Raw genomic sequence first — 24203 nt, 5'->3', positions numbered from 1 at the left:
ATTGTGTTCAACCTAGATCCAGCGTTTGTGCAGCTCAGGTTACAGGAAGAGTGCAGACGCCAAGCTAAACGAGGATACAGTATCTAGAGTAGAGAACAAGGACCCTGTTCAAATAACTGAGAGAACGAGTGAGAATAAGACCAACAGAAAGAGAGAATGAAAGATAGTGAGTGAATCAAGCAAAAAATTGGTTCTCGCCAAATCAACCTGATCTGAAAACGCAGGTGGTTCTTCTAAGGCCCTGTTTACACCTGGTATTAAGATGCATTTTGGTCGATCGGATCACTAGTGGACGTTACTGTAAACGGGGTCTGTGTAAACAAGGTCTTAAGCCCGGGACACACCAAGCCAACGTCAAAGAACTAGTGGCGACGAAAGCTGGCTGTGTTTTCGTATAAAGGCCAAAAAACTGTGCTTGAACACACCAAAAGTGCTAAAGTCAACTAGCATGTGCGTTCTACTCCTGCGTCAAAGTAAATATCTGTCTATCAGCAGGTGTCAATATTCTATTTCCATCATTCAAAAAGGGAAACCGAAACTAGGTCTGCAGATATACAAACCATAAACAAAGCAGCGCTTGCTTATCATTTTGAACATTAATCACTTTCTTCATTCCAGTTGGCTTATGTTATTATGAAAGTATTTGTGCATTCGAATGCTCAGCTAAGATGACGTAAAATTATTACAGCTTTCTGTCTGTACTGTTTTGACTTCTTAAACGTCTTAGTACCAGGCGTAAACAGGGCCTAAGAGTGCAAGACTTGCTACAAACCACAAGCAGTAAACTAATAGACTTTTATGAACCATTTGCAATTGACCCTTCGCAGGAGTTTGATTGACAGGCGATCTGACCAATCATAATCCGCCATCCGCGTTCGACAAATCAGTCAGGAGAGTTAGTAGATAAACGTTGGAGGATTTGAACTTGAAAAACGGAGTGTACTGACGTCTTTCCGCGGTTAAAACAACATTCCTTCTTATGCTCATTCATGTTTATTTGATGCTATAAATTAACTAGAAGGAAGAGATGGTCGGTTCACGAGAAGGGCGCCACAGCGATCTGTCACGACACATTAAAGAGCATTAAAGAGCCACAAAACGGTATTTATTGTTCACATTTCTTTAAAAAATATTTTTCACTGCGTGAGAACATGGTGTGGCGTGAGAGCAGCGCGGCTTGTCGGACATAGCAACAGTAACTAAAGGGGGCGGGTCTTTGCGAACGGTCAATTGGCATTTTCAATTTCTGCCATTTTAGGCCTTGATTTACAAAACCAAATTGCGCCATTATAATGAATGGGACATGCAGCGAATTAAATGGACAAAGTGACTGCTGTGCTGCTCGTTTTGCTTAACTCCAAATATCTTTGCGAGTGCGGCCTCTGTACATCAAGCCTTCAGTCAACATTTTTAAGTCTAAAAGAGGCTTTCAGAGTTGGTTTTGTGTTTCCACAATAATGACGCCTTTATCATTCACGCTAGAATAGATTTTTGAGGTGAACTGCTCTAACATGCTGTCAGGGAAAGGGAAAAACAATGGGTCAGATGTGCATTCCTGCAGTATATTAAGTGGATTGTGTAGCCTAGTGATTAAAGAACTAAAGATCAGGACAAAAATATTTTAGTTTCGAATTCTGCAAAGGGCGATCCTCATTCCCACACTTTCTGACCAATCACTTCCATGATTTTTCAAGGAATTTTCCATAACAGTTACAATCATTTGCAATGGCTGGATAAGGATTTTATTTATTTATTTATAACCGAAAAAATGGGGCATAAAGACAAAAAATTATAGATTTTTTTCAATAGAAAATAGAGAATCAAATTCCAGGACTCAAATAGTAGGAAGGCCTTCATTCCTGCATGAACTTAACACGTTCCCATTCTTTGGTTGTGTAACCAAAGAAATACACCACTGGAACCAAATACACGGAGCTCTACTGGCCCAGTTAACCATCTCACCTCTCGGTCAGTGCTTTGCTCTGGTTGTCCCGTGCAGCTTGCAGGTCCTTCTCGAGTCGTTTCTTTTCAGATTCGATCTTCTCTGCCTCGCTGGGCGCACGCTTGCGCGGCGTTACATACTGCAGTTCCTTTAGCAGCTCTTCCTTCTCGTTGATGAGGATTAAGCGATCTCTCTCCGGGTCCAGCAGGCCCGGCCATGCCTCGCTATCCAGCTTAGCGATCTGGACCTCAATATTTGCAATCCTGAGCAGCAAAGTGAATAAGGCAATGTAAAGAAAGTTAAACATGCAACTATTGAGAGAGATCAATACAGTGACAGGTTGATTTCAAAATCCATTTACAGCCTAATTAGTAGACGAAATTTTGTTTCAAATGTGCATTTCATTTGCTATACAGTGGGGACAAAAGTCTGAAACCACTACTAATATTTATTTTAAAAAATATAAAAAAATATATATAAAAAAAACACACACACTCTCAAATGAAAAAAAACAAAAACATATCTAAATACTGTATATACATTTGTGTGTATAAAAAAAAAAAAAAAAAATCTGTATTTGGAATGCCCTTTGGTTAAATTGACGTGTCTCAGAAATGAAATTTTTCATATATTTTCTCTTTTTTTATGTCATTATTTCTTTGTTTTACAATTTTCTTAAACATATAGTTTATTTCCAGATTTAAATTACATTTTGGATCACAGATTTTCAGAGTGGTATCAAACATTTGGGTAAATATATATACATATATACACTGCCGTTCAAAAGTTTGGGGTCTTTTTCAAAGTTTTTAAAACAAGTCTCGTCTTCTCATCAAGGCTGCATTTATTTGATCAAAATACAGTAAAAACAGTTATATTGTGAAATATTATTACAATTTAAAATAACTGTTTTCTATTTGAATATATTTTAAAATGTAATTTATTCCTGTGATGCAAAGCTGAATTTTCACCATCATTACTCCAGTCTTTAGTATCAGATTGAAGAAAAAAAAATTCGCTTTTTGTAATTTTTGTATTTTTAATCAAATACAGCCTTGGTGAGAATAAGAGACTTCTTTTAAAAGCATTTAAAAAATCGGACCAATCCAAAACTTTTGAACGACAGTATACACATACATACATACATACATACATACATACATATACACAAACACACACATACATGCATAGTAATTTAAATATTGGCATTACTGATTAAAAAAACTTAATTGACCACTTTCTACAAACTAATAATTTAGAAAAAAAAATTGAAGAAAAACAGTTACCTTCTTTTCGCCTCCTCATATTTCAGGCTCAGTCGTACCTTCTCAGCCAGTTTATTTGAGCTTGATACAAACTAATTCAAAAAGAATCACAATTAAAAAAAAAATGTTATTCTACAAAAGACTTACACATTGTGAAACCACTAAGACACTAAAGTGATACATCATTCACAAGCATGTAAAACCCAGCACTGAAGGCCGTCTCTCACCTCAGCAGGGATGTCTGTTTGAGACTCTGCGTCCGAGTAGACACGGGGCAGAGAGAGGTTTGAGTTGGCCAGGGACGGATTGCTGGCCCACAGGTCAGACTGAGAGCCATAATCTAACTGGAAATCATCCTTCAGCACAGCCAGTTTCTAAAAGAAAAACACAGTAACCAGATGTCAGCGTGTGATTTTGTCCCTTTGAGCAACATTGTGAGATCAGAAAATCTTTGACCTCTATTTACCGTTCTCTCACAGATATTCATTGCAGACAGAACATTTAGATTTAGATTTACATTTCTGAGATGACAACTGCAGACAGGGGCTTAAGCAGAACTGAAGTTACCTGTGTGATTGTTAAGTGACGAGTAAAGAGAGGCAGTGAGTCTACAGGGAGGAGAGTTTATTTGCAAGAAAGAAACACAAAGCTATGAGTGAGCATGTTACGGGGGAACACACACGCATGACGGAAGAGGTCTGCCAGCTGCAGTGGGGGGTATGCATTATTTAGCATTGCCCGCCTCTCCATATGCTTGTTGAACAGTGTGAGGAATAGCTGGAAATATATAAATAAAAAATGACAAAACAAGAGGGAATAATACTCATGGAAAAAGGGGTCACCTTGGGAAATGCTGTTTAAACCCTTCATATTCTACTGTGACATTTGGGAAGACTCCATCTGCCAAACGCACTGTACTATTTAAAAGTTTGGGGTGAGATAGTATCATTTTTAAGAAATTAATATCTTCATTGTTCCCAATAACTCTATTTCAAATAAATGCTGTTCTTTTAAACTTTCTAATTATTAAAGAATCCAGAAAAAAAACTATCACGCTTTCCACAAAAATATAAAAAAGAACAACTGTTTTCAATATTTAGCATGAAAAGAAATGTTTCTTGAGCAGAAAATCAGCGTAATAGAATGATTTCTGAAGGATCATGTGACACTGAAGACTAGAGTAATGATGCTGAAAATTCAGCTTTGAAATCCCAGGAATAAATTACATTTTAAAATATATTATTTTAGAAAACAGTTATTTGAAATTATAATTCTATCTCACAATATTACTGTTTTTACTGTATCTTGATCAAATAAATTGAATAATTAAGATGTTTTTAATGTTATTTATATATATAAATCAGAAAATGCTAAATAGAAACATTTTTAGTAGTGGTCTCAGACTTTTGGGCCCCATTGTATACAAATAAATACAGTTTTATAATAGCAAATGAAATGTACACTGAAATAAATTGTATTTACTTAAAATGTATATTTTTTATAATAAACTATTTATTATCTACTGAACAGGCTTTAAAATGATGTACAATATATAAAAATATAAAACAGTTCATTTAAATTGTATTAATGTTTCATATTTATGCAGCCTTGGTGAGACTTCATGTAAAAACATTTTTTAAATCCAGCGCCAAACTTTAGTGTGAATTTTACAGTTAAAAAGATGTGTAGAAGAAATGTCAACATCTATGCTGTAAAAAAGATAAAATTAGGGTCTATGGACCAAAGGGTGACGTACAAAATAGGAAGTCTATAATACGTTTTTAAAAGGGGGGGATTTAAATTTTGATTGCACTGCCAATGGGAGGCAAAACACATTGGCCCTCATTTATCATTCTTGCGTAGAAACGGGCGTATATGTTGGCGTAAGATTATGCTTACACTCCTCTCATCGCCTGATTTATGAAGCTGTGCGTACCTTTGAAATCCAGGTGTACGCAATACCTGCCCTTGATAAATGCCGCGGCTGAAAACGATCGTCATTAGAATAACACGCCCCTATATATTCAAGTCTCCGCTTCCCCCACGCCCTCATTTTACGCCATGGACACACGGAAGACGGCAAAGAAGAGAAACTTCTTTGAGAAAGAGAAAGCGAAACCAGGGAAGTGGAAAGAAACAAAATTGATTTCTAGATTTTTATTATTAATGACACTTATTGTTATTTAGAAGAAGAATGTCGTTATTATTATTATTTGTATTATTAGGCTATTATTATTTAAAAGAAGAATGTCATTTTTATTATTTTGTCAGTCTGAATAATTTTGTTGGTCATTGAAAGCCTTTCATTACTGAAGCCAGTCCGTGCACACCTGCCGGGCCTAACCCTGGCCTAACCATCGTTTCAAAGAATAGTACAACGGCGAGCGCGTCGAGTATAAACGCCTCGTCCGTTTGGGGAGGTGCGCGCGCAGTCTGTGGAGACTCGCGCTGCGGAGCCAGGCGAAAGTATTTAACAAGGCTTGAAACGTCAGGTAAAGCGCACAGGCTCGCAACTGAAGGAATACATATGCCTACAAATCAAATGCTTTGGTAAAGTCACACAACTTAAACATTGAAGTCCATGTTGCACAAAAATAAACACTGAAGTTTATAATTAGCCTACTATGTTGTTTTTTTTTTTTTTTTTACAGTGGGTCATAATATATCATATCTTTTAGTTTGTCAGTGCGTTTTGTGGTGTTAGGAATTGTTTTTCTGCGCATTCCCGCACTCAAAACGTGCGTACACCACCTCCTGAGCTGGCGTAGGATTTGAGCGTGCCGTACGCCAACGTTCATATTGATAAATCTCAAAGTCACCGTGGTTTTGGGTGTACGCCAGGTGTACGCTGGGAATTTGGTGTACGCACTTTTGATAAATGAGGGCCATTGTCTTCACTGGCTTCTTTAAATTTGTGTTGTAACAATTAACAAGTCCAAATGTATAAACAACACGGGGGAAACTCGATGAAATTTAAGCCTCCAGTTAAACAAGATTTGTACATTACGGTAAGTGAGTGCAAACCAAATACATAACCAAATATTTTCTTTAGGCCTACATTCAAAAGCAGTAGGTTCACAAAACATTATGCAAACAAGGAAACTTCACACTCCGCAATGCTAGTGCAAACACTCAGCGTGAAAACAAACAGGCCCTAACATTCACCAATATCACATTACATGAATTAACATTATAACCAAATAATCCACTCACTCATTTTTTCTCTGAACCCCATAACGTTACGTGTATTTTGGGTTGAGTTGCGTTCTATCCTCTTTTAATGTGTTTTTTTTTTTTTTTTGCATAGACAAGCTGACCTTCTATACTCTATTTAAATAACATTTAGCTAATTATTATGAATAGTTTTTAGGAACTCATAGACTACATTGTAATTTTCTTTTAAAAAGTAAAAAAATTCCAATCACAGGACCAATAAATTGAACTAGTGAAGGCAAAAAAAGCCTTTAAAAGTGGTCAATAAATTATGAATTACACAATTATACATTCACATATATCTAAATTCTTGACATATTATATACATGTTTTGTTTTGATGATCTGACGTAAATTTTTGTAAAACTTAATTTTGGGATTTTCTTTTTTATTGTATTTATTACTCCAAATTTCAATGTCACATGATCCGTGATACTTTTTTATCCAGGAATATTTGATGAACCATTCATACTTCAAATATTCAAGTTCAAAGTTCATAAAAGTTGTTTTTGGTAACAATGTAAAAGTATTTAAGATCACTTTTGCCATTGAAAGTAATTATTTTCTGAAAAGCGTGAAAAAGTGTCCAACTGTACAACTGTATTTTGTCAAATATTTACATAAATTTTTTGTGGGAGTACGAGACAAATAATGGCTGTAAAATAATTTGTTTGTGATTGTCGTCTTCAGTGCAAAGCCCCACCACACTAAGCCACTCCTATCTGCTCAAACACATTAGCTTATTATGACAATAAGATAGGCAATCATTTTGCAGCGAGTAGAGCACTTCACTGCAGTTTTTATTTGAATAGATTGGTTCGCCTACTTCTCTAGTGTGTACTTAGCCATTATGAATTATCGTTGGCTTGACTATTTGTATATGTACACCTGGAACTGAGACAAAAAAGTTCTCCGCAATGTCCTAATGATGAAAGAATGTAGGAATGTGTTCCCAGAATACTCTCAAGGTGTAACAATTTGTCCTTTCGTGAACTGAGCGACATTTAAACGCTTCTTTCAGGGTGTCATTGATCAGGGAATGTACTGAGAACTCAAAGAGATTTTTACCCGCATGAGCTCCTGTTTCTCCTTCTCCCCAGAGCTGATGGCATCTTTAATGGTCTTCACCTCCTTCAGGATGGCCTGGGCTTCATGCAGTTTGTAGCCATGCGAGGCACTGGACACTTTGTGATCAATTCTGGTGAAAGACAAAGAAAAAACATTCAATAAGAAATTATTTTAAATCATCCAAATTATTTTTAATGACTTAGTTGAATCATCACACTCGGAATCTCTGAAGTCCAGCAAGATTTGTGGAAAAGTCTAATTACAATTTTTCTGATAATTTTTTTTTTTTATTGTGATTTAAAATGCTATTTGTCAAAGGTTTTCTGAGCTTGTTTGAAAGGTTGCAAATTTTTGCCAAAAAATTTGTGATTATATATCAAAGTGACTATAAAATAATAATAATAATAGAACTGTAGAATAAAATTATTATTCTTATTATTAATAATAATATTATTATTACTACTACTAAATAAAAACATTACACAAAATAATAAATATTAATATTGTAATATTCCACTATAAAATTAAAAGAATCGAGTACTTATGAAAATATAAGAAGAATTATAATATTTATGGCTGTCTTAATTTCTTTATTTTCAAATGTTAAACCATCAAGCCTATATTTTGGTGGAAAACCACAGGTTATTAATATTTCTCATTACAAGTTTTGGAAGACGGATGGCATATGTTGTGTTCCCAAATGAATGTTATGGCATGAGTTCTTGTAGACCGCACTAACGGCGAAATACTCATATACGCCTCTGTTGAATGTTTTGCTTGCGATTTCCTGGAATGTCAAGCTCCAGTAGAGCCAAGAATACGGAGGTGAGGGGGTGGGTGGATGGTTCTGTTTAGCAGAAGAGGGCATGTAAAGCAAGTCATCAGTAAGTCATGTGCGGACCAGAGTAACAGGTTAGTCCACATTCCTTTGGGCAAGAGAGCTAGAGGGAAGCAGTCAACAGGAATCAAGCCCAGCATCTCAACGCCCTTTTACATACAAAAACAGCCCAATCCAAAGCTTTATGTCAATGTCTTCCTAAAACAGCCCTGAGGGAAAAATATCTTAAAGGGGAATTTTAAAAGTCTCTTTTTGAGGTCTACTACAATAGGTTTTCATGCTTGAGTGTTAAAAAAACACATTATTTTTCACATATTTTACATTATTTTAGCACCTCTCTTCGTCTCACTGAAGCCCCTCCTTCTGAAAAGTGCAATGTGCTCTGATTGGTTGGCTGGTTGCAATTATAAACAAGGCCTTTTTTTTTGCATACGCTTTGGGTGGGAATTATTTAAATGAGGAATATTGTGACGTATTCATTCTCGGAATAAAACAAAAGTTGAAAATGTAATCAAGGATAATAGGACTCCTTTAAATTGTAACTCTCATCAAATTGCAACCTAGGCTATTTTTGTTCATCTACCCGAGTAAAACATTCGTGTAAAAGCATAATTAGAATGGAAACGCCACTTTTAAGATTGACCGTTTTTTCGTTTTCGGTCAAAATGCCTTTTGAATGGGAGTGCATGGGGCACTTCTATGATAGCATCAAAATCGCTATTTTTAAAACACTAAGAAGGCTCGACACAACATGAAACTGTGTTTGAACTATCACCAGGGGCTCTACACATGAACTCCAGCATTGACTACATTGTTTGTGTACACAAAGTTTACTAAAAAGAAAGGTTTTGTACGACTCACTTTATCAGTTAGTGTTTCCGGTGGCTGGAATTTTGTCAGTCAAAAGTAGTCGATCTCCGAATGCAATATAATGAACTGAGCTTTCCATCTTTACTCTCCTCATGTTACGTGGGTTCAATGCATTCGTACGATATAGCATTTTACAGATGCGCAAAATGGCCAATATGGGAAAATTGGTAATCCTTCGACTCGTTATGTCGCACTGAATCTAAAGAGACCACTCTTGAGATTATTTTTAGGCTAAACCAATGAGAAGCTATAAGCAAATATAGCCATTTTTATATATCTCCTGACCACTGCGTGGCACTGCACCAAAACTGTGCAGATACCCTCAGGTCATGGTTGCCATAACACACACCAAGTTTGGAGATATAGCCTCACATCCATTTTGGCAAGCTCTTTGTCGAATTCGCTCAAGCATTATTCGTGAACGTTTTGACGAAAGAACTTGAATTCCGTAACTTTTTGTCGGTATGGTCTGAAGATGATGTTTAAATTTTCATGAAAATCAGAGCAACGGAAGAGTTTGAAAAAATAGGGGGTTTTTTTGTTTGTTTTTTTAAATGGCAAAATGACTTCATATGGTGCAATCGAATCGGCTTGAGTCAAGGAATTAGAGGGGAAACTAATTTTGTATTGCAATAGGTGCCTACTCACTTTCGATGCTTGGCTCCTAATTAATAGTGATCTTCATTCAAATGACCCCCAATATCAATTCTTAAAGCCTCAAGACAGTGTATCAGTAGATATACTCTAGATAGTGTTTTACTTCAAGGCAAGGTATGTCTTTCAATTGAGATGTCCTCGAGGACTGCACACAAAAACAAACATACAATGCAAACAGTGTAGCCCGTTTCAAAAACTCACAAAATCGTATGAACCGGTTCGTTTTAGTGAATCAAAAGCACACAACGAAATCAGTCTAATGTGAATCACGAACAAATGACTCCTGTGTCCTGTGAATCAAAACATACGGCATGTGGTCCGATTCCCAAAATGAATGACGGAAATGGAATTTTAACAAAAAGGTTCATGATTTTATTATGTTTTTTTTTTGGCAGTTTAATTTAGAGTTTGATTATTTTCTTATATATTAATGATAATTTCTTAATTTAATTACATTTAAATCATCCTGTTGCCACCTTGGAAGTTTGCTAAGCCCCCCAGGTTGAGAACCACTGGTCTACGACACTGCACTATATAGTTTACAGCATTAGGTGATAGGCCTATTTCTTTTATATTTAATCAAATAAACATTCTAACTTTAATATATTCAAATGAATCAAAATGTAATTTAATTTAATTGAAACAGGAAAACCTGTATTAATACCCAGCTCTTTCAATCCATCAGCTAGGAATCACTGGACTAGTCAAGTAGTTGTTCAGAGAAAATCTGAACAACTACTTGAAAATAACAATATGAAATATGAATAGCTTCACACTGACTGTTTGAGGTGCATGATGTTTTGAAGAACAATAAAAATATCATATCAACTTTTACAACAACAGAGAAGACAAAAAGTGAGCTCACCCCATCACAATAAAGTGCCAATGCACTCATAAAATGGCAAGAGATAAGATGATACATTTTTGTCTTGAACAAAGACAAGGTGTTTTCAGACTGGACAGCTTTTAAACAAGAAAGCGATCAGTTGTTGGAACGTGATCGTGCAATGAGGTCAGGTTACACTTACTCTTTCAACGTCTCAAAGCCTTGCTCCTTATAAAGCAGTTCTTGCCTCATAAAGGCCAAATCTCTCTTCAGCTTATTTACCTGAACAAAAGACAGCAACAGAGAGAAAGTGAGCAGGAGAATCAATGAGACACTTGTGTAATTACAAGACATCTTACATTTGGCTTTAAATATAATCTCACTGCCTGTCATCACATTTAAAATCCATGATGTACGGAGTGCTGCAAATATTACACCCAATTCATGTCTTGCATAAACAAGATAACATTCACAGCAAAAAAAATAATCAAAGGCTCCATGTTAAGTGGAAGAGCTTCTTACCCGGCTTTTTGCTGTAACAATCTCCGCTTTGAGGATTTCAGGGTCATATTTACTGCTTGATGAGGATCTGGAATTTACTGTAGGAAAGATAAGAGTTCAAAGGCTTTATCTTATCTGGAAAACCACTCGACACGGCTCTGGAATTCAATAGTGATTTATAATATTGCTACAGACTGTCATAAATCTGCATCCATTTTGTATATTTAAAAATAAAGAATTTGCTTGCAAAAGATGTTTGAAGAGTGAAGGCATTGCAGGTTGGGCTGCACAAATATGTAAAAGTGAATTCAAGACTGTAACCTCATCAACTAAGCATGCAGCTCTTGCTGTCTCACGGTTTTAATTGTGACAGTTTACTGATTCTTGACACGTGGGACAAAACAAGTCCCTCAACTAGAATGATCTCAATCTTAACTCTTGATTTTGTCTTTATACTATCAGAATGATGTCTCGCTAGTAAAGTTTTGATGGATGAGGATTGCAATCAAGGAAAAGTCAATTACGGTGACGTACAGGAGTTGTAGAGTAAGCATGCATGAGTCCGTCATATTGATGCGCAAACAAATCGTGTATGTGCGCTCATTATGCAATGATCACACATTGTATTTATTCACACACACATTTCAGCACATTCACGTTGTTTCCACACACATTCAGGATAATGTTTTGATTTGTCATGTGTGTATGTTCCTGTAATTCTGAATAAATATGTTTAATGTAGTAGGTAGGCTATATTAGTCAGGTTAAGGCGGTTGGTTTAAGTTTTTTTTTTTGGGGGGGGGGGGGGGGGGGGGGCATCTCAATGTATTCCTGTTTGGTATCGCAACTTGACAATATAAACAAGATCTTTGCTGTTGTACCGTACACATACCATACACTGTGAACTGTGAATTTTCCTGTAATGTTGTTTGTGCTTTGGTGTGCATAAATTTATGAATTATTTAGTTATTTAGAGTCTCCAAGTGTCCTAGACACCTACATTTACCTTGAAAAAAAGCTTGAAGAAAATCCAGTTTTGTGAGAATCACCCTTCCATCTGATGGTTTACATTTTACTGGATATAGACAGTCCCATCCTTTTAAATAACCTCTATTGACAGCCCTACTTAAAAATAAAATAAAATAAACACTACAATGTACGAAGCCCCTAAAGGGACATGCTGATGGAAAAATGTTTGCGTTTGCTCCATAAAGTTCTGCGTTCTCCCAAGAAACACCACAAAAACATTCAAATAAGTCTGATGGTGATTAAAATAAAACAGATAGACATGAAAGTCAGTATGAAACTGTCCTGAAGAAGTCAATATTTACATTTTATGTTTATATCTGGCATTGCTGACCTATAGTGAGTGACGAATTTCATGAGGTAGTGAAAGGAGAATAATTCTAAACATGTTGCGGTTGTACAGATTAATCAAAAACTTGTGTCAAGAATCACTGTCAAGTGGCTCATAAGAGCAGTCTTTAACAGACTGTTAAAGTGACAGACACGTCTATAGAGGCACAAGTCTTACGGCTGGTCTGTGAGGACGCCTTGTCCCTCCAAGCATCATTTAGCTGCCGATATTCCTGCTGGGCCAGGTGAAGTCGCTGTTCTTTGACCTGGTAGATCTCCTTTTGGGCGCTCAACGCATCCTGAACCACGCTCAGATAATCCCGCAGCATGAGCTCCTGCTCCCGCTGCCACTGAGCCCGTGGATCCTCCAACTGGGTGCTCTCTGAGGGAAGCAGAGAGAAGATAGGAATATCTTGAACATTAATGAGAAAAAAAAATACACTACTGTTTTTTGTTGTTGTTCTGGAAAGAAGTCTCTTCTTCTCACCAAGGCTGCATTTTATTTGATCAAAAACTCAGTAAAAAACATTCATATTGTGAAATATTATTACAATTCAAAAGAACTTTGTTCTATTTTAATATACTTTAAAATGTAATTTATTCCTTTGATGGCAAAGCTGAATTTTCAGCATCATTACTCCAGTCTTCAGTGTCACATGATCCTTCAGAAATCATTCTAATATGCTGATTTGCTGCTCATGAAACATTTATTTTTATTTTTAAAACAGTATTTGCTGCTTAAATTTTTTTTGTACATTTTATCTTTGTTAATACTGGTTAATACTTTTTTTTCAGCAGGGATGCATTGAATTTATCAAAAGTGACAGTAAAGACAATTATACTGTTAACTTACAAACGATTTCTATTTCAAAGTTCTGATGAACTTTCTATTCATCAAAGAATAATGAAAAAAAAAAAAATTACAATGGTTTCCACAAAAGCAAAAACTGTTCATCGGTGCTGTTATTGTTAACTATAAAAAAAATAAAAAAAAAACATTTGTTAATTGAAGTAAAAAAAAAAGCTTTAATTGAGGTACTAAACCTTCAAATGAAAACTGAAAATATAAAATAAAAATATTTATCAAATTAATTTAAATAATACTAAAACAAAATGTTTATTTATTACAAATATTTCTAAAACGTAAAAAAGAAAAAAAGACCGAGTAGGTGTTTCCAAATGTTTCAGTTTAAATTGTTACACAAAAATACTGCGCATTGGCGAAAAATTATCTGCACAGAAATTTGTTTAATAAATGAGGCCCACTGAATCAAGAGTTTCAACCCTCAAAGCCATGTTTTTATTTACGCCATTAAATATGCCATTTCATCTGTCTAAAACCCACAAAATCACACAACAGACACTCTTTACTCCCATGTATGCGGAAGGTGGGCTGCAACTTGTTCAACTTACTGGTATTGTGGTCGACATAATAGGCTCCAACGTGGGGGTCATGGGCCTCCTCCCATCCCACAGGCAGCTCATCTCCAATACAGTCAGCAAAAGTCAGAGGCTTAGTCTGCCTGCAAAATCAAACAGGGAATCCATCTGTCAGTCAACAGCCAATCAGAGAGAAGACAGCGGGATGTTGGACCTCCACCCTCATGCTTATTTTCCATGAGATGTCACTCACTGAGAGTCTGAGCGTGGCGCGAGCATGTGTGTGTGTGTGTGGGGTGGGGGGGAGGGGGGCATCAGAGGAATGTCGGGGCTATTCACCTCCAGTGTGCTGGTCGAGCACAATAGCCGGAAACCTAAGCCGGGCATTCCACAGGCCCTGCTGACCCATCGCCTGGAGGTTTCTGAGGCAACACGCTGTGGCTCTCCAAGCCCAGTGCTTTGGATCACCGCAGAGCAACGGAGACACTCACTTGGCCGAAAAGAGCGACGCTAAAACTTTTATTAGCAGGCGCACGCTAATGCTAACAGAGTAGTCTGGCTGAACTTCAGTGGAGAGTAATGCTGGCACTCGCTAGCTAGACTAATCAATTAAAAAGAAAGAGCTTGTTGCGGTTTTAGAGTAAATTCGAAGAGCCTAGGGTAGGAGGTTTATCACTAACCTGATATAAGAATGCTAACCAAAGGCATTAGGTAACAATGATAAATTATTTTGATTACATACTCTATTTATATTTTTTTTTTCCAAAGAGGATCTATTTTTAAAAAAAATAAAGCTTACCAAACAAAAAAATTTGAACGGTAGCAGTGTGTACAGAAACATACACAATAATACTGTCGGTCATAATATGGAATCAAGATTTTTTGAAAGAGGTCTCTCATGCTCACCAAGCCTGCATGCATTTCACCAATATACAGTAAAAACAGTTATATTGTGAAATAGTACTACAATTTAAAAGAACTGTTTTCTATTATACTTTAAAATGTTATTTATTCCTTTGACTGGAAAGGCTAAACTAATCTAGTCTTCAGTGTCACATGATCCTTCAGAAATCATTCTAATACGCTGATTTGATGCTCAAGAAACATTCCTTACTATTATCAACGTGGACATTTTTTTGCAAACCACCTGATTAAAGCCTGAACAATGGGTCAACCAAGTGTGGTTTAATCATTTATCATAAATGTAGCTTTTGCAATATTTTGTAAACAAAAAAAATACTTATTTCTAAACCTATTGTGTGGACAAATTAGGTTTTTTCCCAACCACTGCAAAAGATTTAAGTTTGTGTTCAGGGCAGTCATTGTTTTCATCCATTAAAGGAATGTCATATTTCCCCATTTCAAATACTTCCACTTTCAGGCTTTGAGAGGAGTGTTTTCTAAAGCCGTTACGTCCAGCAAGCAGGGTTACGCAATACATTCAGCTCTCTGCTCCTCAGATTATCAGGAACATTCCACATTAAATCTGATTTGTGCAGCATATTAAAAGGATTAAACCATTTCCACAAAAAAAAAAAAAAAATCACATTAAGCTACACGCAATGTATCAATTTATTGCATAAGAAACTAAATATCAAACCAAATGGCATCTGCAAGCAAATGGTGCACAACATTTTCTCACAACTTTAAATTTGGATGGATGGATGGATGGATGGATGGATGGATGGATGGATGGATGGATGGATGGATGGATGGATGGATGGATGGATGGATGGATGGATGGATGGATGGATGGATGGATGGATGGATGGATGGATGGATGGATGGATGGAAATGTTCTCGATAGATAGATAGATAGATAGATAGATAGATAGATAGATAGATAGATAGATAGATAGATAGATAGATAGATAGATAGATAGATAGATAGATAGATAGATGGATGGATGCATGCTTGCCTTGGAACTATATACATCTAGCCATTTTTTATTTCATATATAGGCAAGAAGGGTTTTGTTCAAATCATCTTACAGTCGTCTGCAGTAAGTGAGCGCACGCTGTTGTCTTCCCCTGTCGATTCAAGACTTTCAAAGAGGGTGAAACTGAACTAGCTCCTTTTTCATGTTATGAATAATGAAACTGTGCTGAGAGACCCCCACCGGCCTGTTCTAAATTTAACTCGGAGAAAAGAAACTTCTGCAACGTAACAAAGACCACGGCTGCAGTGAGAAACGCTCATCTTTTTCTCACCCCATTCTTCTCCAATCTCCAGACTCATGTATGGATCACCTGAATGAATGCCATCAAACTCTAGGCTTTAACCCTGCATATCTGAGATCTTCAAAGACACAAGATCTAAGGAAACTCAAAAGCCCAAAATCCCAAAGCATGCTGTTGAGATTTCCACATTAGAACGATTAGGAATGAGCAGAATGAATATGGCGCAATTGACCTGCTTTTGTGATGTAAAACAACAAGAACTGCAGAAAGGCTTCAGAAAGGTTCTCTCTTGAAGCTCTAGCGAACCTATGAAGTCAAAGACCCAGAACCCATGGTCTAATGCGAAATGACAAAGCCCACAGCCGAGTGCAAACACAGGACATAGCTCAACGATGAGTCAGACACTTTCATTCAGCGCACTCCAAAAATTCCCCGAGTCATTTATGAGGCTCCAACTAGCAGCGCGCCGCGCTCAAGGTCCGACAATAAAAGTGCGCTGCTACACCCCGACGACGGTCTCCTATCAGAGAGAGCCAGATAACATTCCATTTACCTGAGCGCATGTTTTCAGCATGTCACGCTGAGGAAAAACAAAACAGTTACGCCCAGTGTGGGACATGTGGGCAGTCCACAGGAATGCTTTCTCCGCAATTATGCGGTTGGACCTACATCGAGTTTCCAAAGAAAACTAATTATGAGGCATTTGATTCTTGTTTAGCATCAGCAGTGGATCCAGAAGTCTGAGAGCACTACTGAACATCCTCTAACTTAGCATTTTTCGTATTTAATCTATTAAATCTATTTTTGTTGCAAATTATATCATCAGCAACAATTTGAGTGAAAATTTTTAAATGTACATGAAATTCAAAAAGTCTAAGACCCTGTTTACATCTGATATTAAGATGCTTTTTGGTCGATCGGATCACAAGTGGAAGTCAATAAATACAGGTGTCTGAAACGTATTGAGCTTGTTCACTTTTAACCACTTCCAGAGGGAGTGGAAAACGCATTCGACCGGATTGCTTTCACAGTGTAAACGCTCATGTGGTCGAAACAGCCACAAAAGACCGTCTTCTCTCCGATACTGACCTGATGCGCAAACATTATGGGAAGCGCTCGAGCCAGACGGGATTTAAACTGTCAGATGGAGACCCAAGTTTAATTTGAAGACGAAAAATGTACCAAGCACAATGTTCTCTCACCATTCCTGATTTCTAACACACACTCGCTGCGATCGACGAAAACACATCTTAACACCAGGTGTAAACAGGGCCTTAGTATTTGGTTTGCCCTCCTTTCGCTTTGATAACAGTAGCATATATACACTAGATGTCGCCTTGGCTACGGTTTTGTTCCAATGAACTGCAGTAGCCAAGGCGACTTCTATTGTATATATCTATACCAGCCCGCGCTCTCAGATCACTTGGACGTGGCTGTGTACAAGAGGTAAAAACGATATAAATACTGTTCGTTTTCTCACACAAACCGCTCGTTTCGTGTCTTAGGCCATCAATGTGTACTTACGATGGGGAATTGTTTAATTTGGACGACGGGGAATTGTTTTAATTTGGACTCTGTGCATGCTCTTTGAGACAGTGACCATCGACCTGCATTATATGACTGACAGACAAGAACGGTTTGACCTAAAAATATCAAAATTGAAACTACTGCGGAAAAAAAGACACCTACATCTTGGATGCCCTTGAGGTAAGCTAAAACATACCAAAATTTAATTTCAAAGTGAACTATCCCTTTAATGACCAAGAAATGTAAAATCTGATATATGTATAATAATATATATATGCCTTTATTTCTAGTAACATATTATTAAGGCATACACATATATCCGTTCTTCTAATATATTGTTTTAAAGTTTTTCTAAACTTTGTTTATTTCCAGGCTCAAGTTAAAAAAAAAATCTATATATGATCTCACATTTTTGTTTGGAGCCCATAAGTGGACATGTAAAAAAAATGCCCACCCTATATTATTTCCAACACAAAAGTTTTTAAATATAATTATTTCACATTTATCCCTTTACAGGCTACATACTTTTGTACTCCATTGTATCATTTTGCTTTGTTGCTTTTCTGACTTTACTTATTATATTTTATTACATGCCTTGGTTGAATTCTAATGTAGAATGCGGTCTGTTATTTCTTAATAACAGACCGCTGCGAAGTATAACACACCGTTGCCATGAAAAACGGAGCGTTGCTATGGACGCAGGATTCTAACCGTAGAGACGGAACGGACTATTTTGTTTAGCGGAAGCAATACAATCGTTTTTAAATCAATAAACTCCTTTTTAAATCAATATTTTGTGTCAAATTATTGATTTATTTGGTAGGTAGCCATGTAATAAGCGGGATAATGTAGAGTGAGGCGGTTGTTATAGCGAATACAACCCCGACAGGCTGATCAGGACCCCGACGCGAAGCGGTTATGCCTACATAATTGTATTGTATTGTTATTATTATTATAAAAGCATAAAAATAATAAATGTTGCTATAATATTATTAGTACACAGATGTGATAAAAAGGAAAGTGTAGAGGTGAGAGACCGAAGTGGGATCAGGGTTCAGGACGTGACCCGGGTCACTTCCCCTCTGCATGATGTCACCACAGACAATTACAGCAATAACAATCAGTGATTAGATTTCAATTACTGATACTTCAATTTGTACTTATGGATCCCTGTAATCTTGAATATTTGGATCCATTCTCAAGCAAAAAAAAGAAAAAGAAAAAAAGATAACATACAGCGGCCAGCTGTGAATAGAAGCACTGAAAATTAGGAACCAATTTAAATATGTAAACAAACGACATAATCTCAGTTTGACAAAACTGATTTAGCCTGCAAGTACTAAAAATAAAAACAATAAAAAAATAGTGATGTGATGTAACTACAACCAAAAAGCCAAACAGCTAGACAAACAGCAACTATGAAGATCATTACTAATACCAACATACTAATACATGAATGCATGTAAATTACTCAACCAAAATCTCAGATTTTTTTTAACACTCTCAAGCAGAACATTATTATTATTATTATTATTATTATTTAATGACTGGAGGGCAGGCAACACCTCAGCGGCTCGGTGCGTTTGCCTCAAGAACGCTGTCAAATGGGAGCTCATTACCAAGAACATCAGAACTCCCCTGTCAACTAACTGTTGCTCAGCAGTGGAGACGCAGCCGTCTGAGAGATGGGGGGAGGTGGGTCTGCTGACAGTTTTGGGTCAGGATTTGAAATATTTGTCATTTTTAATCAGCGCCTTTGATGCACCACACTGTGCAATAACAGACCAGCCGACCAGGCATGAGCGCGGAAACGTCTGTTGTGCCTCAGCTTTTGTTTCCGTGCAGTTGCTCAACTCAGTGCCATTTCAGTACAGACTCATTTAAATTGGAATTAGAGTGAGGTCAGAAATTCTGTCATCATTTATTGATTTATCTTAAATATGTCTTATTCATTTTACATCAAAATTTCACATTCATAAACAACCGGTCAAAAGTTTAGAATAATTAAGATTTTAATTTATGTTTTTGAAAGAAGTGTCTTATGTTCACCAAGGCTGCATTTATTTTATCAAAAAAAAAAAAAAAAGTTAAGTGAAATATAACTAGCCTATATGAATCTTTTTGAAAATAAAATGTATTCAATTTTTATTTTTTGACAGGCCAAGCTGAATTTTCAGCATCATTACTCCAGTCTTCATGATGATGAAAACAGTTTTTTATGGAAAAGTGATGCACTACAATTCAAAAGTTGGGGTAAATATATATATATTTTTTTAATAGTTATACTTTAATTTAGCAGGGATGTATTAAATTGATCGAAAGTGACAATAAAGGCATTTATAACATTAAAATATTATTTCAAATAAATGCTGTTCATTGAACTTTTTTTAATTTTCAATGAACCCTCCAAAAAATGATTACGGTTCCTAAAAAAACTGTTTTCAACACTGATAATAATCAGAAATATTTCTTGAGCATAATATAATGATTTCTGAAGGATCATGTGACACTGAAGACTGGAGTAATTATACTGAAAATTCAGCCTTAATCACAGAAATAAATTAGAAAAAGTATTAAAGAAATATTAGTAAATATTAAAATAAAAAGTTATTTTAAAATATTTTTGAACTATATATTTTATATTATATTATTTTTAATTTGAATTTTATATTATATTTAATATTTTACAATATCATGGTATTATATATAGATATATAGATATATATATGTGTGTGTGTGTATTTCTGGATTTATTTATTCTGCGAAACACAAATGAAGATATTTTTACAAATATTTCAACTGTTTTTGTCCATTCGAATGTCAATGGTGTCTAAAGCAGCATTGCATAATTTCAATGCATGTATGCATGTATATATATAAAAAAAAAAAAATTGTTTTTGTTTGTTTGTTTTTTTACCACACACAGAGAAATATCATCAAATATATACTTTTTTTTCAAAATATCTTCATTTGTATCCCAGGAGAAAGTTATTCTGGTTTGGAATGACATGAGTGTGAGTAAAAGATGACAGAATTTGTTTTATTTTTGGGTGAACTATTCCAAACCTTTGACAAAAACGTAGTTCTTATACCAAGCAAACAAGTGTGGAATGCATCAAAAACTATTTGACCGTTCTTGTTAAAGTTTGCACAGCTCGGGTGCACTTTGATCCCGTCCTGCACCTTGACTCGCAGTGAAAGGGATTTGAGGGAATCAGCTGTGGGCTTCGCTCATGCTAAGGAATGTGTCCCAGGTACTTGTTGACAACTTTCTGCCATCTTGGTTTCCTGGCTACAGGCAAACCAGTTGCACCACACAAAGATGAAAAATATGCGGCCTGTTTGCTATCATCTTCCCATTTCTGTGCACGCTGTAAATAACTGAAAATCCAAAGGAGGGAAGGAAAAACACCCCAGTGCACAATGCACATACCAAACCTCGAATATAATCTTAAGCATTCCTGCACAGATTTTGTGTTAAAGTCCAGGGAGACTTAAGTGGGAAAGCTGGCACTGATCATGGGTTCCAGGATGAATTTAACAAAGCAGTGGTTCAACACTGAAATGCTTGGACGTGTGCATTATTGCGAATTGGGGATTTAAAGAAGAACACATTGAGTGAACTACAGCTGTACACATGAGTAATGGACTCAGCACGCATCTGTATACTGAGTAATAAGCAAGTATGCATTCCCAGAACGTGCAGTGCTCAACACATACCTATCCCTTGGGTCAATCCAACTGGTGGCTTGATTTATATGGTCTATATAATAGACCTTCCCGTCAAAATCTCGGGCCTCTTCCCAACCCTCTGGCAATGGTAACTCCTTCCTTGGCATGACCAACTAGTCTCCATGTAATTTTCTCTGTAAGTCTTCTAAGTTGATTTGAAAGCAAACCATGTGTTGCTTTGCGTGGACTAGTCCAAAAAAGTTAAACCCCACGCATAAGGAAAGTGCCATTAATTAACCACTGGCAGATGTATTCCATAATATGATACGTGTTCCAGTATTCCAGCTCAGTTCGTGCAGGCTATACTGAGCATTGTTTCCACGAGCCAACGCTGTTAAATGAATGGACGAGGGTGTGATGCTGTGAATCGCGTAACTTTGCCGCAGGAGTTGCACTTATATGTTCAGAAACTGCTCGTTTCTTGTGCATTCTCGGTCGAGTACGCACTACATCAAACAGTCAATCATCTTTTCTCGCGGAGATTGATGGATGGTTAACTTGCGCGAGACGTCAAAAAACTTTCAACGGTCGTGCGCGAGAGTTTTCCTCCGAGAAAAAGAAGTCAAAAGTCGAATTTAAAGTCCACACAATTCCCTCCGAGCAGAAAATATAGCTAATTTTCCAGCATTATCCACATATGAGCGAGTCTATGGTGGGGTTTTTTTGTTGGTTTTTTTCGCTCAGTGTCTGCCCACCATGTTTTAGCGACAACTGTGCTAGCCTGTTAGCCCAAAAGCTCGTTGTATAGGCAACGCAAAACAGTTAGTTACTCCACACAAACGTATTCCGTATCTTCGTGTTTTGCCGATGCATTCCTATCACCTCCGGTGCATTTCGGCAATTTCTTTGGAAAAGTGGCGCGTTTCTTTCTCATTTGTTTCCAAATGTTGTGTTTTCCTTTAAGTGGCTGTGTGCGGCTCTCCCCCGTAGTCAAGCTCGGTCGCTATGCTGCGGTCGGAATGGATTACGTCATACAGGTGATGGCCGTAGTCCTTCTAGTAGCAGAGCACACTCAGATTAACCATTATCCTCATGACAGCCAGAAGAAGAAAAACACTTTTTTTTTCTTTTTTTTTTCTTTTTTTTTTTTTCTTCTTCTTCATATCATTACACGGTTTAGAGCATAATAAACAAATGGTTAAAAAACGAAAGAAAAAATATAGCCTATTTTATGTTATGCAATGTCATCTGTAGCGCCGGACACCAGGACTCAGCTGTTTAAAAAAATAAAAAGACATGAAATGGGATTTTGTTTTCATTCACCAATCAGTCTTTAGGTTTCAGAATTTTTGTTTTAACCAAACTTTGTATAAAGATGATTCTCAACTATGTTATGAAAGATATAACGGAATGAATTGATATACCATTTTACAATATGTGGGTAAAATGGCCATAAATGTGTATTGCCATTCAGTACAATGTATCCATACACTGTATCTAATCTGCATATTATTGTGTTCTTGGGGCAACGTGTAATGAAGAAATAAATCTAATAATGGCTACATTTTCATAAAGATGTCTAATATTTCATAAGAATATTGATATATAATTGACTTATCTATTCCCTTGTGTCTCCCAAAATGCCTGATGGGTTCTGGTGTCCTATACAGTGGACATGTATGAAATCAATGCCATGTTTTGTAACAGAAATTAAACTGTTTGGTTTCCGACATTCTTCAAAATATCTTCTTCAGCAGAAGAAAGAAACTCACACAGGTTATGAACACATTGAGGGTGAGTAAATTATACAATTTCATTTTAGGGTGAACAATCCTTTTAAGTTAATGGCCTCTTTTGGAGACATTAATCACATGTCCTGGAATTAAGGATCTGACCAATCTTCAAGTGGATTTTTGATGTGGACAATGAGTGTGATGATAATCAGAGTTGGGGGTAATGCATTACAAGTAACACAAGTTACGTAATCAGATTACTTTTTTCAAGTAGCTAGTAAAGTAATGCATTACTTTTACATAAAAAAAATAGATATATATAGATATATATATAGATATATAAGTTACTTTTAAATATGTAACGTGAGTTACTTTGTTTTCCCATTTATTGACTGACAGCTGAGTGAAATCAGGAGAAAGTGCAGAGGTGTTGAACATTATTGTAGTTCTAGACTAAATTTACTCATCTCACTTGCACAAAAACAGATTCAGTATTCCTCAAAATGAATAAAAACTGTGAAATGCAAACTCAGAATATTATGCAAACCTGCAATAATTAAATATGTTGACTTGCACAAATATACTTCATCTCATCCAGAATGGCAGCACAGCTGAAAGGTTTGTGTTGGCGGCGCCCTCTACTGTACAGGCGTGCATTCGCATTTCTATCAGCCTGACGTTTTTTCATATCACTTTTGGTGTGAAAGAGCCTTTGCATTGGCCAAAAATAGAACTGTTGTTGTTGTTGTTTGTTATTAAAACAAACAAGCAAGCCCAGCCCAGATGAGAAAAAGTAACACAAAAGTAATGTAACACATTACTTTACATAAACAAAGTAATGCAATCAGTAATGCATAACTTTTAAAAGTAAATATACCCAACACTGATGATAATGATGGGTGACTGTAATAACATTTGATAATTTGTATGGGGGTTAGATAAGCCCTGGACTAGTTGACACAAGTAAGCTAGCAGTTAATTTACTTCAAATGTATATAGGCTATACAGTGCTATGCATAAGTTTAGACACCCATGCTAAAGTTGACTAAAAAGAGGAATAAAAAATCATCTTTTGGAAATTGAACTTAATGCCTTAATTAAAAAAATTAGGACAAATCCAACCTTTAAGGACACCAATTTTCTTTGTCAATGAATAATGTATCGTAAATAAATAA

At 36.3% G+C, this 24203-nt stretch overlaps 1 protein-coding gene across 1 annotated transcript in view; it reads right to left on the bottom strand.

Annotated features, from left to right (window-relative positions):
- wwc1 (WW and C2 domain containing 1) overlaps window positions 1-22323 on the bottom strand; it is a 40687-nt gene extending 18364 nt beyond the window's left edge. Inside the window, exons 1-9 of the mRNA XM_082141219.1 lie at window positions 21344-22323; window positions 13949-14058; window positions 12714-12917; window positions 11201-11277; window positions 10881-10960; window positions 7488-7617; window positions 3435-3581; window positions 3229-3299; window positions 1963-2205 (exon numbers count right to left, since the gene is read on the bottom strand). Coding sequence (XP_081997345.1) covers window positions 1963-2205; window positions 3229-3299; window positions 3435-3581; window positions 7488-7617; window positions 10881-10960; window positions 11201-11277; window positions 12714-12917; window positions 13949-14058; window positions 21344-21462 — 1181 coding nt within the window. The 5' untranslated portion in view covers window positions 21463-22323. The remainder of the gene's footprint in view (window positions 1-1962; window positions 2206-3228; window positions 3300-3434; window positions 3582-7487; window positions 7618-10880; window positions 10961-11200; window positions 11278-12713; window positions 12918-13948; window positions 14059-21343) is intronic.
- Window positions 22324-24203: the final 1880 nt, after the last annotated feature.

The sequence above is a fragment of the Leuciscus leuciscus genome, assembly GCF_965113295.1.
Source record: "Leuciscus leuciscus genome assembly, chromosome: 16".
Taxonomy (NCBI): domain Eukaryota; kingdom Metazoa; phylum Chordata; class Actinopteri; order Cypriniformes; family Leuciscidae; genus Leuciscus; species Leuciscus leuciscus.
Note: the sequence above shows the minus strand (reverse complement) of the source record. Positions and strands in the feature narration are given on the sequence as shown.